The sequence below is a fragment of the Aquarana catesbeiana genome, linkage group LG11, assembly GCF_042186555.1.
Source record: "Aquarana catesbeiana isolate 2022-GZ linkage group LG11, ASM4218655v1, whole genome shotgun sequence".
Taxonomy (NCBI): Eukaryota; Metazoa; Chordata; class Amphibia; order Anura; family Ranidae; genus Aquarana; species Aquarana catesbeiana.
Genome location: NC_133334.1, coordinates 8,254,377 through 8,271,154, shown reverse-complemented (window position 1 = coordinate 8,271,154; position 16,778 = coordinate 8,254,377). Strand labels below are relative to the sequence as shown.

Here is a 16,778-nt window from a genome sequence, read left to right as displayed (position 1 = left end):
CGTGACAGGACCTTAAGGTTCGGGCGTTCCCTGGACAGGTAGGATAAGACTTCAAAAAGTGACCTACCTGGCCACAATCTCTCCCTCCTCCTAAAGGCTCTCTCATCTACAGGGAGACGTGTGAAACCCAAGTGCATGGGTTCATCTTCACTGACCGACTCAGTACCAGGAGGCATGAGAGGTGAGAGAGGCACGGGTGGGACTGCAAAGCTCAGAGGCAAATGTACAGGAGGCTTCCGCAAGCGCTCCTTAAAAGAGAGTCTTTCTCTGCGTCTGGAGTCAATGAGGATGGCAAACGTGATTAACCTCTCCAGCTCAGTGGGGATATCTCCTGCTGCTATCTCATCCTTGATGGTATCCGAGAGACTATGAGAAAAAGCAGCCACGAGACCTCATTGTTCCAAGCTGCCAGAGTACGGAATTCAATGGCGTAATCGGCAACAGTTCTCTTACTCTGTTTGATGGACATGAGGCACTTGGCAGCAGAAGGTGGAGCATGTGGGAACGTCAAATACCATTTTAAAGGAGGCCACAAACTCAGGGTAACTCAAGACAACAGGTTTTTGCATCTCCCATAGAGGGTTTGCCCAGGCCAAGGCTTTCTCAGAAAGCAAAGATATCATGAAACCTGCTTCTGTCCATGGGGAACGCCTGGGGTATATCTCAACCTGGTTGAGAAACCCTCTGCATTGGACTGGATTGCCCCCAAATTGCTGGTGAAGCGGAGCGGAACCAGACATACTTCTTATAGAGGTAATGCTCAAGGCGGGTGCCTGCACAGAGACTGGAGCAGCAGCAGGGACGGCCTGCAACTCAGGTTGTACCGGAGCAACCACAGTGGGAGATTCCAGGTGAGCCATCTGACTCAGGAGCGTTTGTAACACCATGGCAAACTGATCCATGCGGAGATCCTGCTCATCCAATCTGGAAAAAATATTACCAACAAGTGGATTGACTGCATCTTCTGAATTCATGGCCTTCGCCTACTGTCAGAAACCATGAAATCAGACCGAGACAGAAGTACAGTTAAATCTCACTTGTTTAATAATAATAAAAAAAGGTAAACAGAGTAAGCGTAGTCAAAACATAGCCAGAGTTCAGGAACCGGAACGGATAGTCAGACAAGCCAAAACGTCAGGGAGCCAGAGAACAGCGTAGTAGAACAGCAAGCAAGATCTGGAGCCAGAGGAAATCTCTAGAGATGTGACCAAGGCAAAGGCAGAGATCATCTGGACTGGACGGCTTAAGTAGGCAGGACTGACGAGCAGGATATCATCAACAGGTGAGTCACCGTGGAGAGATAGGAGCTGGTAATTAGCTGACAGCTGAGTGGCCAGCTCTGAGAAGGAAGGGCTGAGCCCAGCCCTGACAGGATGTCCCTCATTGCTCTATGGGCAGTCCCTCCTCTATGATTGGTCCGGAGTATCCTGGGACGGCAGTATATATGGAGATTTCCATGTTGATGAATCTCAATGTCACTTCTTTTTTTCGAACAATTGGTTATCAGTTTTCTATCACATTGAACCACCCCGCCCCCGACACCTTTCGCTATAACACTCTATATACACTATATTACCAAAAGTATTGGGACACCTACCTTTACAGCCACATGAAATGATCTTAGTCCAGAGGGTTCAATATTGAACCCTCAGCTTCACAGCTTCAACTCTTCTGGGAAGGCCGTCCACAAGGTTGAGGAGGGTGTCTATGGGAATGTTTGCCTGTCTTTCTAGAAGTGTATTTGTGAGGTTAGGTACTGATGATGGACAAGAAGTCTCCGCTCTAATTCATCCCAAAGGTGTTCTATCGGGTTGAGGTCAGGACTCTGTGCAGGCCAGTCAAGTTCCTCCACCCCAAACTCGCTCATCCATGACTTTATGGACCTTGCTTTGTGCACTGGTCCAAACCATTTGGAGGATTATGGTGTGGGGTCGTTTTTCAGGGGTTGGGGTTGGCCCCTTAGTTCCAATAAAGGGAAATCTTAAGGTGTCATCATACCAAGACATTTTGGACAATTTTATGTTCCCAACTTTGTGGGAACAGTTTGGGAATGACCCCTTCCTGTTCCAAAATGACTGCGCACCAGTGTACAAAGCAAGGTCCATAAAGACATGGATGAGCGAGTTTGGGGTGGAGGAACTTGACTAGTCCTGACCTCAACCCCATAGAACACCTTGGGGATGAATTAGAGCGGAGACTGCGAGCCAGGCCTTCTCGTCCAACATCAGTGCCTGACCTCACAAATGCTCTTCTGGAAGAATGGTCAAACATTCCCATAGACACCCTCCTAAACCTTGTGGAGAACCTTCCTAGAAGACTTGAAGCTGTTATAGCTGCAAAGGGCGGAGCCAACTCAACATTGAACCCTACGGACTAAGACTGGGATGCCATTAAAGTTCATGTGCGTGTAAAGGCAGGCGTCCCAATACTTTTGGTAATATTGTATATATCTTCGTCCACAGGACACGCGCCGGCCTGCCGGTCGGTGTGATAATTTCCACGTTTGCTTTGTTTGGTGGCAATTGAGTTTTATTGCACCCGGTCTCATAAAGTGTAATATAATCTGCAGAGAAACCTAAACAATACTTTGTATCCCGTCAGGCCGTCCCTGAGCGCAGACCATCCCGGACTGCTGATACATATTGATTTTTTTTCAGTAAAAGCCGATACATAGTCACATCACAGAGGGGGGATGGTAAAGGAATGCTGAAACTTATAGTTCCTCTTAAGTCAGTGAGTTTCTTAGGGCTTAGTTTCCACCTACAGCCGAGTGCAATCGAGTGCGGGAGATGACAAACGCACGGGGTTTTTTTTTTCGTTCTTCTGCGCTACGTGAATTCGCATGACAGACGCGGAAAAGAAGCCCCTGTACCTGCGTGAGCGCTGAACTTCACGCATTATTTTTGCCGCATCCGGAGTGCCATTAACCACTTCAGCTCCGGAAGGTTTTACACCCTTCATGGCCAGATCATTTTTTAACGATTCGGCACTGCGCTACTTTACCTGGTAATTGCGCAGTCGTGCGACGCTGTACCCAAACTAAATTTATATCATTTTTTTTCACACAAATAGAGCTTTCTTTTGGTGGCGTTTGATCACCAATGGGTTTTTTTTTTTAATTTTTTGGGATATAAACAAAAAAAGACCGATAATTTTGAAAAAAAAAAAAAAAACAATATTTTTTACTTTCTCCTATAAAACATCCAATACAAAAATAAAAAAAAAAAATCTAATTTCTTCATTTTTTTTTTCACACAAGTAGTGCTTTCTTTTGGTGGCATTTGATCACCAATTTTTTTTTTTTTTTTTGCGATATAAACAAAAAAAGACCGACAATTTTGAAAAAAAAAAAAATATATATTTTTTGCTTTCTGCTATAAAACATCCAATACAAAAATTAAAAAAAAAATCGAATTTCTTCATTTTTTTTTCACACAAATAAAGCTTTTTTTTTTGGTGGCATTTGATCACCAATGGGGTTTTTTTTTTTTTTTGGGATATAAACAAAAAAGACCGACAATTTTGAAAAAAAAAAAAATAAAAAAAAATACTTTTTACTTTCTGCTATAAAGCATCCAATACAAAAATTTTAAAAAAATCTAATTTCTTCATTTTTTTTCACACAAATAGAGCTTTTTTTTGGTGGCATTTGTTAACCAATGGGGTTTTTTTTTAGTTCTTTTGCGATATAAACAAAAAAAAGGCCGACAATTTTGAAAAAAAATATATTTATTTTTTACTTTCTCCTATAAAACATCCAATACAAGAATAAATTTTAAAAAATCAAATTTCTTCATAAATGTAGGCCAAAATGTACTCTGCTACATATTTTTGGTAAAAAAAAAAGTATATTAAGTGTATTTTTTTTTTTTGAGCCAAATACTGTCAGGCCTGGAGTAAGTAAAAATCATAATAAGTGTATATACTGTTTGGTTTGTGTGAAAGTTGGCATCTAAAAACAATGGGATATACACTGGAACTTTTATTTTGTTTATTTTATATATTTTTTTTTTTTTATAATTTATTTTATACTAGTAATGGCGGTGATCAGCGACTTATAATGGGTCTGCGATAGTGCGGCGGACAATCTGACACTAACCGATGCTGGGGGGAACTGGCTAACTGCCACTGACATCAATAGTGACACTAATACAGTGGTCAGTGATAATACTATATACTGTCACTGTACTACTGACACTGGCTGACACTGGCTGGGAAGGGGGTTAACATCTAGGGGCGATCAAGGGGTTAAATGTGTGCCTAACAATGTGTAAATGTGTGTTTTACAATGTGCTGCCTTTTTACTAATAATCTCTTTGTTTCTTATTCCTGCTTTGCGGGGATGAGAAACTGCCAGATCGCCCCCTGTGTACAGAGCTCTGGGCTGTGATTGGACCCGGCCATGAATCATTGGGCGGGACTTGCTGACAAGCTCTCTCGCTGTGTACAATCACAGTGGGAGCTGGGGGGGGGGGGCAAATGTGTGCAGCCCAAATCTGGAAGTAGGCAGCAACGTACGGGTACATTGTTTTGCCATAGCTCCCAACTGTCCCTGATTTCGAGGGACTGTCCCTGATTTCGAGCAAAGTCCCTCTTTCCTCCTCATTTGTCCCTCATTTTGGTCTGATAGAGTTGCATAAAAAATGCACTTTTTATCTTTCAAAAAGTGTTTCCAAGTGCTAAACTTTTCATCCAAATTCTAAATTTCTGCATTTGTCAATTTTAGGAGCCAATATAAAGGAATATTAGTGGTAAAGAAAAAGCACTTGCGGATATAATTAACCTTTTTTTTTTTTGGTTATGTCCCCTTTAAGGGGTGTGGCAGGGGGGGCGTGTATTATGCCTACATACCTTTGCTAGTAAGTGTCCCTCATTCCCATCTTAAAACGTTGGGAGGTGTGGTTTTGCCTACAGCGGCCGCCCATCCGTAGTACATTGCAGGTGGGGGGTGGGAAGCGGTTATTAATGCAAAGGGCTGCACTGCGTGCAACAAACGCGGAAAAGAGCTCTATGACTCCTCTCCAAAACAACATCGCACCTGGTTTGCGCGAAAATCAGCGCGTTCGCCGATGCATGGGGGGGGGACAGGTTTATGTGCAAATATAAAGAAAAACGCGCAATTTTGCTTTCCCAACATGCGGCCGTGTAAACCTAGCGTACAGAGCCGGATTACCGAATAGGCAAAGTAGGCATCAGCCTAAGGGCCCCGCGCCAGTTAAGGGCCCACGCGACAACGGATCAAAATAATATTGATTTGATCTTGAAAGGAAATGACAATGAAGAATTCTTGACGACTTTTACCTCCTTTTCAGCTTTTCAGCGCTCTCACACTGTGAGTGACCATTGCGCGGTCATACAACGCTGTACACATATGGCATTTTTATAATTTTTTTCTTCAACAAAAATAGAGTTTTCTTTTGGTGGTATTTAATCACCACTGGAATTTCCTTTTATTTTTTGCTAAATAAAAAAAAAAAAAAAGAATTTTTCTTCGTTTGTTATAAATTTTGAAAAAAAAATATAAAAATCTTTCTTCATAAATTTAGCCCAAACGTTATTCTGCTCCATTTCTTTGGTGCAAAAAATATCCCAAACCTGTGTATATTATTTAGTCTGTAGGAAGGTTATAGAGTCTACAAACTATGGGATATATATATCTGAAAATCGATCAATCCTGATGTACTGACGGCCGATCTCATTGCTGGAGGCCCAAAAATGCCAGAACAGTACAAATCCCCTCCAAATGACCCCCTTTTTGGAAAGTAGACAGTCCAAGGTATTTAATAAGGGGCACAGCGAGTTTTTCGAAGTTATAATTTTTTTGGAAAATAAAGAAATTTAAATTTTTTTTTTTTTTTTTTTTTTGTACATACTGTCACCAGTGCGGTACGGCGACATCATATAACGGGTGTGGCGGTGATCAGGGACACTGACTGGTGACAGTAGGAGAAAAAAAAATGTAATCATTATTTTTTCAATTTCTTTTTTATTAAATTCTTTTTCTTTCTTTTTATGATTTTTTTTTTTTTTTTATCTAACATACTGTTACTAGAACAATACCGTGTTATCATAGTAACACTCTACTACTCTGGGGAAGTGATCAGGATTTTTTTTTTTTTTACACATTAGGATTGCTTATACCAGTGAATTTCATTTGTAGGAGCAACCATTTATACTGAATGAAACTGACTCATTCAGTGTGTCTTGTTGTGATTATCTGTGATTGGCCACAGCTAATCACATGCTACAGATGTGCGGTGATTGGCCCTGTCTGTATCATGTGATCACTATGACCAATCACAGCTAGCTTGTACACAATGGATGGCATGAAAGGAAGCCATCCACTGTGTACAACGGTCATGTGATCTGCTGTGATTGTCCACAGCTAACCACATGGTACAGATGTGTGGTGATTGGCCCTGTCTGTATCATGTGATCACTATGACCAATCACAGCTAGCTTGTACACAATGGATGGCATGAAAGGAAGCCATCCACTGTGTACAACGGTCATGTGATCTGCTGTGATTGTCCACAGCTAACCACATGGTACAGATGTGTGGTGATTGGCCCTGTCTGTATCATGTGATCACTATGACCAATCACAGCTAGCTTGTACACAATGGATGGCATGAAAGGAAGCCATCCACTGTGTACAACGGTCATGTGATCTGCTGTGATTGTCCACAGCTAACCACATGGTACAGATGTGTGGTGATTGGCCCTGTCTGTATCATGTGATCACTACGACCAATCACAGCTAGCTTGTACACAATGGATGGCATGAAAGGAAGCCATCCACTGTGTACAACGGTCATGTGATCTGCGGTGATTGTCCACAGCTAACCACATGGTACAGATGTGCGGTGATTGGCCCTGTCTGTATCATGTGATCACTATGACCAATCACAGCTAGCTTGTACACAATGGATGGCATGAAAGGAAGCCATCCACTGTGTACAACGGTCATGTGATCTGCTGTGATTGGTTACAGCAATCACATGGTACAGGGAGCAAGCCACTACGCTGATCAGCCAATCCGACAGACACGGCCGGTGACTGATCGCTCCACAGCACTGCCCCATAGACGAGCCGCGTTCCAGGAGGACGTCCTATGAGTTAAATCCGGCACTGCTAGCGTATTATGAACCCGCATTTTCTAACACTTCTTATTGCAGGTTTTTTTGTTAACCACTTGCCAACCGCCGCACGCCAATATACGTCGGCACAATGGCAGCGGTGGGAAAATGGGCGTACCTGTACGTCCCCTTTAATTGGCGGGGCTAGCAGGCCCTCGCCCGCCGCGTACAGCGTGACCGTGTCCGCGGGCTCGATGTCCACGGCGGGCCCGCGATCGTGTCACGGAGCGGAAGAGTGGGGAGGTGCCTATGTAAACAAGGCATTTCCCCGTTCTGGCTTGTGACATGACAGAGATCTACTGCTCCCTGTCATCGGGAGCAGTGATCGCTGTCATGTGAGTAGTAGCCCCTCCCCTCTACAGTTAGAATCACTCCCTAGGACACACTTAACCCCTTGATCGCCCCCTAGTGGTTAACCCTTTCCCTGCCAGTGTCACTTACACAGAAATCAGTGCATTTTTATAGCACTGATCGCTGTATAAATGACAATGGTCCCAAAATAGTGTCAAAAGTGTCTGATGTGTCCGCCATAATGTCGCAGTCACGGTAAAAATCGCAGATCGCCGCCATTACCAATTTTAAAAAAAATTTATAATAAAATCTATCCCCTATTTTGTAGATGTTATAACTTTTGCACAAACCAATCAATATACGCTTATTGCGATTTTTTTTACCAAAAATATGTAGAAGAATACGTATCGGCCTAAACTGAGGAAAAGAATGTTTTTTATATATTTGTTGGGGAATATTTATTACAGCAAAAAGTAAAAAAATTTTGCTTTTTTTTCAAAATCGTCGCTCTTTTTTTTGTTTATAGCGCAAAAAATAAAAACCGCAGAGGTGATCAAATACCACCAAAAGAAATCTCTATTTGTGGGGGGAAAAAGGACGTCAATTTTGTTTTGCTGTACCGCCGCACGACCGCGCAATTGTCAGTTAAAGTGACGCAGTCGCTTTGGTCAGGAAGGGGGGTAAAATCTTCCGGGGCTGAAGTGGTTAATGTCTTACACACATAGGGTAGTCCCTTCATTTGCCCTATGAGAGCGACAAATGCGCCAAAGAAGCTCCTGTCTGGGTGTTGAGCTTCACACATTGTTTTGACGCGCGTGAAAACTTGCGTCTGTTTGCCGCGTTTGGGGTGCCATGAACACCTTCAGGGGTTGATTTTTTTTTTTTTGTGCACGTTTCATAAACACGCGTAAAAACGCACGCTTTTCACGCATGTTCACGGCGCGCTCAGATGTGAATGGAGCCCAAGGGATCTAGAAATCCACGGTTACGTGAATCCCCGTGGCTCTCCATTATATTCTTACACACACACACATACACCGGCCCGGCACCGGAATGTGATACCGCTGAGCGCCATTTCCATCCAGCGGGTTCTTATATGTCCCGACCATACAATTCTCCGTTCTCCCCCCCCCGAGGACACGTGATCCGCTCCTTATAAATGGAACAATTAGAGCAGCAGGGGGGCTCATGCATTATAAATCGGCATCATTCATTGTCGTGTCCCGGCGCAGTAAACACCAACTGTTACAAACTGCGGTTTTTATCCACGCCGAGCGCTGATCCGTATCTCCTACACAAAGGTTCTAAAGTTTCCCGGCTTGGCTTTCTTCTGGTCAGGACTCAGGAGGGATGTTTGAAGTAGACCTGCCTTGAACCCGGGGCAAATCTGGGCAATCCCAACCGGGAGGGTGATGGAACCTTCAGAAGGATCGATAGATCAACAGTTATAGACAGCTAAAGTTACTGGCAAGTCTTTGCTTGGCTCCTCCCACTCTGCCTCCCTATTGGTCAGTAGGGCTACCCAGTGTCGGGAACGGGTCATCTAGAGGCCAGGGTGAACATGCCAAACTGCGTCCCCTCCCCCAAGATGTATGAGCATTATGTGTCAAACCCCCCCCCCCCCCCCCAAAAAAAAAATAGACAACTAATCTGCATGCTTACCCCTCAAACATAAATCCCCCCTCCTCCCAGTACAAATCCACCCCCCCCCCCCGCTGAATCCCCTCCCCCCAAGAGTTGTAAAAATTATGTGTCAGAAAAAATCCCCCCCCCCCCAAAAAAATTGAGCACTAATCTGCATGCTTACCCCCCAAGCATTAATCCCCCCTCCTCACAGTACAAATCCACCCCCCCCAGCTGAATCCCCCCCCCTCCAAGAGTTGTAAGAATTGTGTGTCAGAAAAAAAATCACCCCCCACCCCCACCCCCACAAATCCCCCTCCCAAAAAAAAGGACTCCTCCCCCTAGCACAAACTCCCCCGCTCCCCTCTGCTAGCACAAATACATTTCCCCCATCCCTCCTCTCAACACAAATCCCCCCCCCCCTCCAAATCACCGCTCCTAATACACCTCCCTAAATTTCCCCTCCCTAGAACAATTCTTACTTCCTGCCGCACCCCAAATTCCCCCTCCCAACACAGATACCCTCCCCCAAATCTCCTTGTGGTACCCCCGCACCTCACATGATGATACCACAGTGCCCAGGGCAGCTGCCCCTCCCATCTACTCTTGTCCCGGCACTGGGGCTACCCATCATATTAAAAGACCACCACTCCCAATACAAGTCTTGTCTAAGAAACCCGTCCTCTGGCAGGTTCCACCCACCAGGGGCTTAATTGTAGATTTTAATAGACTGGAGGGCAGGTTGAGGGGGTGGAAGGCGTAAAAAAAATAACCCCTCTGAGTCAGATTTAGAATTCTCCAATCAACAGGGAGCATGAGTTTTGCTGAAGCTCTATATCTGACATAGCATGTTGGGGCCTCTACAGAGATCCCACTGCTTTAACACATAGAGTAAGGGGCCTTTCCAGTAGGACTCCATGCCAGCATGACACACAGTTGCCAGTCAGGCTGGTTGCTGTTTGAATGGCCAGCCTGAGTAAAAAAGCCTATTCCTGCCAGCAAGCTGCAAAGAAGGTCTCTTTCAATGTGAGAGGAAGCAGTGGTCTCTCTAGAGTTCTGTAATATGCAAAGTCCATGCTCTTTTCTGATTAGGAAGCTCTAGTTCTGACTCAGTAGAGGGTGTGTCGGATCTCTGCATTCAGTTACATATGTCAGTTTCACACACACAGTTACACTATTTGGGCCCAGTGTGAAACCTGCCAGTGCCAACCAGTGCCACCTGTCAGTGCCAACCAGTGCCATCTGTCAGTGCCAACCAGTGCCACCTGCCAGTGCCAATCGGTGCCATCTGTCAGTGCCAACCAGTACCACCTGCCAGTGCCAATCAGCGCCACCTGCCAGTGCAAACCAGTGCCACCTGCCAGTGCCAATCAGTGCCAACCAGTGCCATCTGCCAGTGCCAACCAGTGCCATCTGTCAGTTCCACCTGCCAGTGCCAATCAGTGCTAACTGCCAGTGCTAATCAGTGCCATCTATCAGTGCCAATCAGTGCCACCTGTCGGTGCCAGTCAGTGCTAATCAGTGTTTCCAATCAGTGCCACCTGTCAGTGCCAATCAGTGCTTCCAATCAGTGCCACCTAATATCGGTGCCAGCCAATGCCACCTATCAGTGCCAATCAGTGTTTCTAATTAGTGCCACCTACCAGTGCCTATAAGTGCCAGTCAGTGCCGCCAATCAGTGTACCGTAGTGTATTGTACTGAGGACATCTAGTGTGTGGTAGAGTGACAGGAGCAAGCAGGGGGGCAGTGGACTGGGAGTGGGTGAGTTTATGAGGTGAAGGGGAAAAAAATGAAAAATCGGCCTAAAATATCAGCCGCAAAAATCATCATAATATCTGCCATCAGCCTCCCCGATTTCTAAATATCGGCATCTGCCAGGGGAAAAACAGTATTGGTCGACCTCTATTGTTAAGTATAGGGGTGACCAGTGAAAGTTTTAGAGGGAAGAGGAAGATGCCACTAGAGAGGGAACAAGAAGGATGAGATGGTAGAGTTGTAGGTGAGACTGAATGTGAGCTGGGATAGGTAGGAGGGGAACCACGAAAGAGCAGAGTCTAGAAGGCAAAAAAAGAGTGGAGCTTTCTGAGGAAGTGGTCGGAACGAGTGGTCAACTGTGTTGAAGGCGGCACAAAGGTCTAATAGCAGGAGTACGAAGTAGCAGTTTTTGGTTTTAGCAGATAGTAGGTCATTAGTGAGTTTAAGAAGGGCAGTTTCTATAGAGTGTTGTGGATAAAAGTCAGACTGTAAGGGGTCCAGAAGGTTGTTGTCAGTGGGGAGGTGGCTCAGATGGTTGTAGATGAGAGGTGTTTTAGGCCTTTAGAAATAAACAAGGGCAAAGAGATGGGTATTAGGTTGTTCAGACAGGTGGGACATAAACATGCAATGGTCAGCCCCATACTTAACAAGTCCTCACTGGACCCCACCAGTTTGAACAACCTAAAACCCATCACATTTCTCCCTTTTATTTCCAAATGCCTAAAATGCCTGGTCTACAACCGTCTGAGCCACCTCCATACTGATAACAACCTTCTTCACCCTGTAAGGGGTCCAGAAGGTTGTTTTTAGTGGGGAGATGGTTCAGATGGTTGTAGATGAGAGGTGTTCTAGGCATTTAGAAATAAACAAGGGCAAAGAGATGGGTATTAGGTTATTCAGACTGGTGGGATCCAGTTAGGACTTGTTAAGTATGGGGGTGACCAGTGCATGTTTTAGAGGGGAGAGGAAAATGTCACTAGAGAGAGAACAAGGAGGAGGCGGTAGAATTGTAGGTGAGACTGAAGGTGCTGAGATAAGAGGAGAACCTTAAAAGAACAGTCTTGGAAGAAGCCAACGGAGTGAAGCTTTGTAAAGAAGAACGAGTGGCCAACTGTGTTGAAGGTGACAGAAAGGTCTGATAGTATGAGTATAGAGTGGTTTCCATTGGGTTTAACAGTTAGTCATTAGTGAGTTTTAGGAGGGCAGTTCCTAGAGTAGAGTATTGTGGGTGAAGGCCAGTATGTAAAGGGTGAAGAAGGTTGTTATTAGTATGGAGGTGGCTCAGACAGTTGTAGACCAGGCATTCTAGGCATTTGGAAATAAACGTGAGAAAGGAGGTGGGTTTAAGTTGTTCAAACTGGTGGGGTCCAGTGAGGACTTGTTAAGTATGGGGGTGACCAGTGCATGAGGGGAGAGAAAAATTTCACTAGAGAGAGAACAAGGAGGAGGCGGTAGAATTGTAGGTGAGACTGAAGGTGCTGAGATAGGAGGAGAACCTTGAATGAACAGTCTTGGAAGAAGCCAATGGAGTGGAGCTTTGTAAAGAAGAACGAGTGGCCAACTGTGTTGAAGGTGACAGAAAGGTCTGATAGTATGAGTATAGAGTGGTGTCTATTGGTTTTAACAGTTAGTCATTAGTGAGTTTTAGGAGGGCAGTTCCTGTAGAGTATTGTGGGTGAAGGTCAGATTGTAAAGGGTGAAGAAGGTTGTTATCAGTATGGAGGTGGCTCAGACGGTTGTAGACCAGGCATTCTAGGCATTTGAAAATAAATGGGAGAAAGGAGGTGGGTTTTAGGTTGTTCAAACTGGTGGGGTCCAGTGAGGGCTTGTTAAGTATGGGGCTGACCATTGCATGTTTTATGGGGGGGGTGGGAAGATGCCACTACAGAGGGAAGGATTGAAGATGTGAGTAAGAGTGCGTTGAATACAGCGAGAGGGTGACTGGAGTAGTAGTGAGGGAAGGAGGTCCAAGGACCGGTGAGGAGATGGGCATCAGGGAAAAGTTTGGCATCCTCCTCTGTAGTCACTGGGTCGAAAGAAGAGGGTGTTGAATTTGGTGGTAGAGACGGTATGTTGAACACGTTACGCATTGAGTACAATGTATGTTCCTCTCAGACTCTTCTGATTTTTTTGATAATAACCAACACTGCAGATTGTTGATTTCCTCAGTACCTAACAGGCTTGCAGTTTGTTGGTTTAGGATACATGATGGCTTCCTCCATTGATGACCACTGACTTCTGGTGTATATTTTGAATGGTTTTCTGGAAAAATGTCTGACCTTAACCTACATAGTCATGGCAGCTTCTATTGTAGCCTTCTCACACAGGTGATAGATTCCTTTTAATCGCCTCCATCAAGCGGGAATGTGATAAGAAGGGAACGATTGCTCCCCCATGATATGGCAGATCGTTTGTAGCCTCAGACCACACACACTTGGAGTATTTTTATCCTTCCACTTTCCGGGTGATCATTTCACAACTTCCTCTTCGAGTTAAGAGTTAACGTAGTGAGTTCACACCCGTACTTGTGAAATCTGCCACAGCGCCTGTTCTCCTGTCCTCCAGGCTTTGTGCTGTGACACTGGATCACCGTTTGTACCGCAACTTCCGCCTCGGCCCTTTAAGACACCACCGAACACATCCTCCATTCACATAACCACAAGGCTAGCACCTGTGACCTTGATGGGTGACGTCGATCTGTGCCCCCCCCCCCCCCCGGCTGTGCCACCGCTCAAGAGGATGACATAGTCGGGGGGGAGTTCAATAACGTTATAGCCAAGCTTGTATTGTAGTGTGGCCCTTTAAAAATGGCCTGCACCAGATTCAAAAATCCCCGCCGCCCATTTCCATAGCTTTCCCGACACGTGCGGCAGAGTCAAGGAGCTCTTCAGCACTTGAAGACCTTTTCTGGTACTTTTTGTTTAGTAAGTAAAAAAATCTGTATTTATTGCTAGAAAATTACTTAGAACCCCCAAGCATTATATATTTTGTTTTAGCAGAGACCCTAGAGAATAAAATGGCGATCGTTGCAAATTTTTATGTCACACGGTACTTGCGCAGCGTTTTTTTTTTTTTTTTCAAACGCATTTTTTGGGGGAAAAAAATACACTTTTAATGCAAAAGAAAAAAAAAAACACAATATATATAACCCGAGTTTTAAGTAAAATATAAAAGACGAGTAAATAGATACCAAACATGTCATGTTTTGAAATTGCGCACACTGGTGGAATGGCGTCAAACTACGGTACTTAAAAATCTCCATAGGCGATGCTTTAAACATTTTTACAGGTTACCAGTTTAGAATTACAGAGGAGGTCTAGGGCTAGAATGATTGCTGTGCTACTTTGCCGCCGCAGCAGCAGCTGTCCCATAGACAACGCAGGTGGGTGAAACCTGATAGGAGTCATGTGACCACAGTGAAGGCCAATCACCCCTTGGTGTACAGACCCGGGAACTCAGCACAGGGATGGTGGGAACCCCTCATAATGGGCACAGCGGGTGTACAGACCCGGGAACTCAGCACAGGGATGGTGGGAACCCCTCATAATGGGCACAGCGGGTGTACAGACCCGGGAACTCAGCACAGGGATGGTGGGAACCCCTCATAATGGGCACAGAGGGTGTACAGACCTGAGAACTCAGCACAGGGATGGTGGGAACCTCTCACAATGGGCACAGCGGGTGTACAGACCCGGGAACTCAGCACAGGGATGGTGGGAACCCCTCATAATGGGCACAGCGGGTGTACAGACCCGGGAACTCAGCACAGGGATGATGGGAACTCCTCATAATGGGCACAGCGGGGTGTACAGACCCGGGAACTCAGCACAGGGATGGTGGGAACCTCTCATAATGGGCACAGCGGGTGTACAGACCCTGGAACTCAGCACAGGGATGGTGGGAACCCCTCATAATGGGCACAGCGGGGTGTACAGACCCGGGAACTCAGCACAGGGATGGTGGGAACCTCTCATAATGGGCACAGCGGGTGTACAGACCCGGGAACTCAGCACAGGGATGGTGGGAACCTCTCATAATGGGCACAGCGGGTGTACAGACCCGGGAACTCAGCACAGGGATGGTGGGAACCTCTCATAATGGGCACAGCGGGTGTACAGACCCGGGAACTCAGCACAGGGATGGTGGGAACCCCTCATAATGGGCACAGCGGGTGTACAGACCCTGGAACTCAGCACAGGGATGGTGGGAACTCCTCATAATGGGCACAGCGGGTGTACAGACCCGGGAACTCAGCACAGGGATGGTGGGAACCCCTCATAATGGGCACAGCGGGTGTACAGACCCGGGAACTCAGCACAGGGATGATGGGAACTCCTCATAATGGGCACAGCGGGGTGTACAGACCCGGGAACTCAGCACAGGGATGGTGGGAACCTCTCATAATGGGCACAGCGGGTGTACAGACCCTGGAACTCAGCACAGGGATGGTGGGAACCTCTCATAATGGGCACAGCGGGTGTACAGACCCGGGAACTCAGCACAGGGATGGTGGGAACCCCTCATAATGGGCACAGCGGGTGTACAGACCCTGGAACTCAGCACAGGGATGGTGGGAACTCCTCATAATGGGCACAGCGGGTGTACAGACCCGGGAACTCAGCACAGGGATGGTGGGAACCCCTCATAATGGGCACAGCGGGTGTACAGACCCGGGAACTCAGCACAGGGATGGTGGGAACCCCTCATAATGGGCACAGCGGGTGTACAGACCCGGGAACTCAGCACAGGGATGGTGAGAACCCCTCATAATGGGCACAGCGGGTGTACAGACCCCGGAACTCAGCACAGGGATGGTGGGAACCCCTCATAATGGGCACAGCGGGTGTACAGACCCCGGAACTCAGCACAGGGATGGTGGGAATGTTAGAGATGTAAGGGAATGTGAAGGATGTTGGTGGCCCCTGGTGTCTGCTTTGGGACCCCAGCAGTGACAATAGGAATATGTGGTACATTTGTAACTAATATTGATAGTGGCCCCCCGATGGCCCTTCTGGGACCCCCTGGTAGATTATAGATTTATATATTTGTAGCCAATATTTCTGACCTCCCCTAGATTTGTAATGTGGGGGGGGGGGCACACATAAAGGACATAAGATGAGAGTTGTAGTCCCACAGCATTCTGCAGGTGTTCGGTGGGATGGTGGGGGTTGTAGTCCCCGGCCTCCTGTGTACAATGAGAAGAATGGGGGATTCTCTGCCTACCTTCAGCTGCGACTTGGAGACTTTTCCACACTTGTCCACGTCCAGGGCGGTGAAGGCGTGCCAGATGGGCTTCAGCAATTCGTCTTTCGTCAGGGCCATGGTGCTGCCTGAGGAAGGAGGAAAAAAGAAAAAGGTTCCTGCTTCAACTTTTGCACAGAACTTGTCTGTATGAAGCTCAGAAGTATTCTGCTCCCCCCCCCCCACCCCCCCTGTTTTGTCATATGACCTTCTCTTCCTCAAACCAATCACAGCCCTCCCTGCACTTCCCTGTATGAATACCTAGGACAATGAACGCGCCTGTGTCGTCTACTCACTGAGCCGGCTGTGCCAACGGGCCACTCAGGCTTTCCGCACAGCTGCACCTGCAAGTCATCGGCGGCCCCCCGGTCACGCCATACGTGCAGAACAAAACTCACGCACAGATTTCACCTGCAGAGACGTCCGTTTAGATCGGTTTTCATGTGCGCTTCAATGAGTTCGTACACGTTGCAGATTCCTGCGCAGAAAAAAAAAAAAATCTGCACGTGATACCAGTGTTGTGGTGTGAAGAGGGCACATAGAGAACAATTTGGTTTTGTTGTGCCCTTGCAGAACGCGTGCAGAAAAAAAAACGACGTCTCTGCGCCACGGTGTGAACGAGTCCGCTTTCCCTGCGCCCGCAGACCCTAGACCCCCTCCAAAGATCGCAATTTATAATCAAGTTCACGAAATTAATGAAGTTATTATTATTATTATTGTATTATTTAT

At 46.4% G+C, this 16,778-nt stretch overlaps 1 protein-coding gene across 1 annotated transcript in view; it reads right to left on the bottom strand.

The window, feature by feature from the left end:
* The window catches only part of SWAP70 (switching B cell complex subunit SWAP70), a 131,249-nt gene extending 115,022 nt beyond the window's left edge, over nt 1–16,227 (bottom strand). Inside the window, exon 1 of the mRNA XM_073603990.1 lies at nt 16,032–16,227. Coding sequence (XP_073460091.1) covers nt 16,032–16,130 — 99 coding nt within the window. The 5' untranslated portion in view covers nt 16,131–16,227. The remainder of the gene's footprint in view (nt 1–16,031) is intronic.
* Between the last annotated feature and the right edge of the window lie 551 nt (nt 16,228–16,778).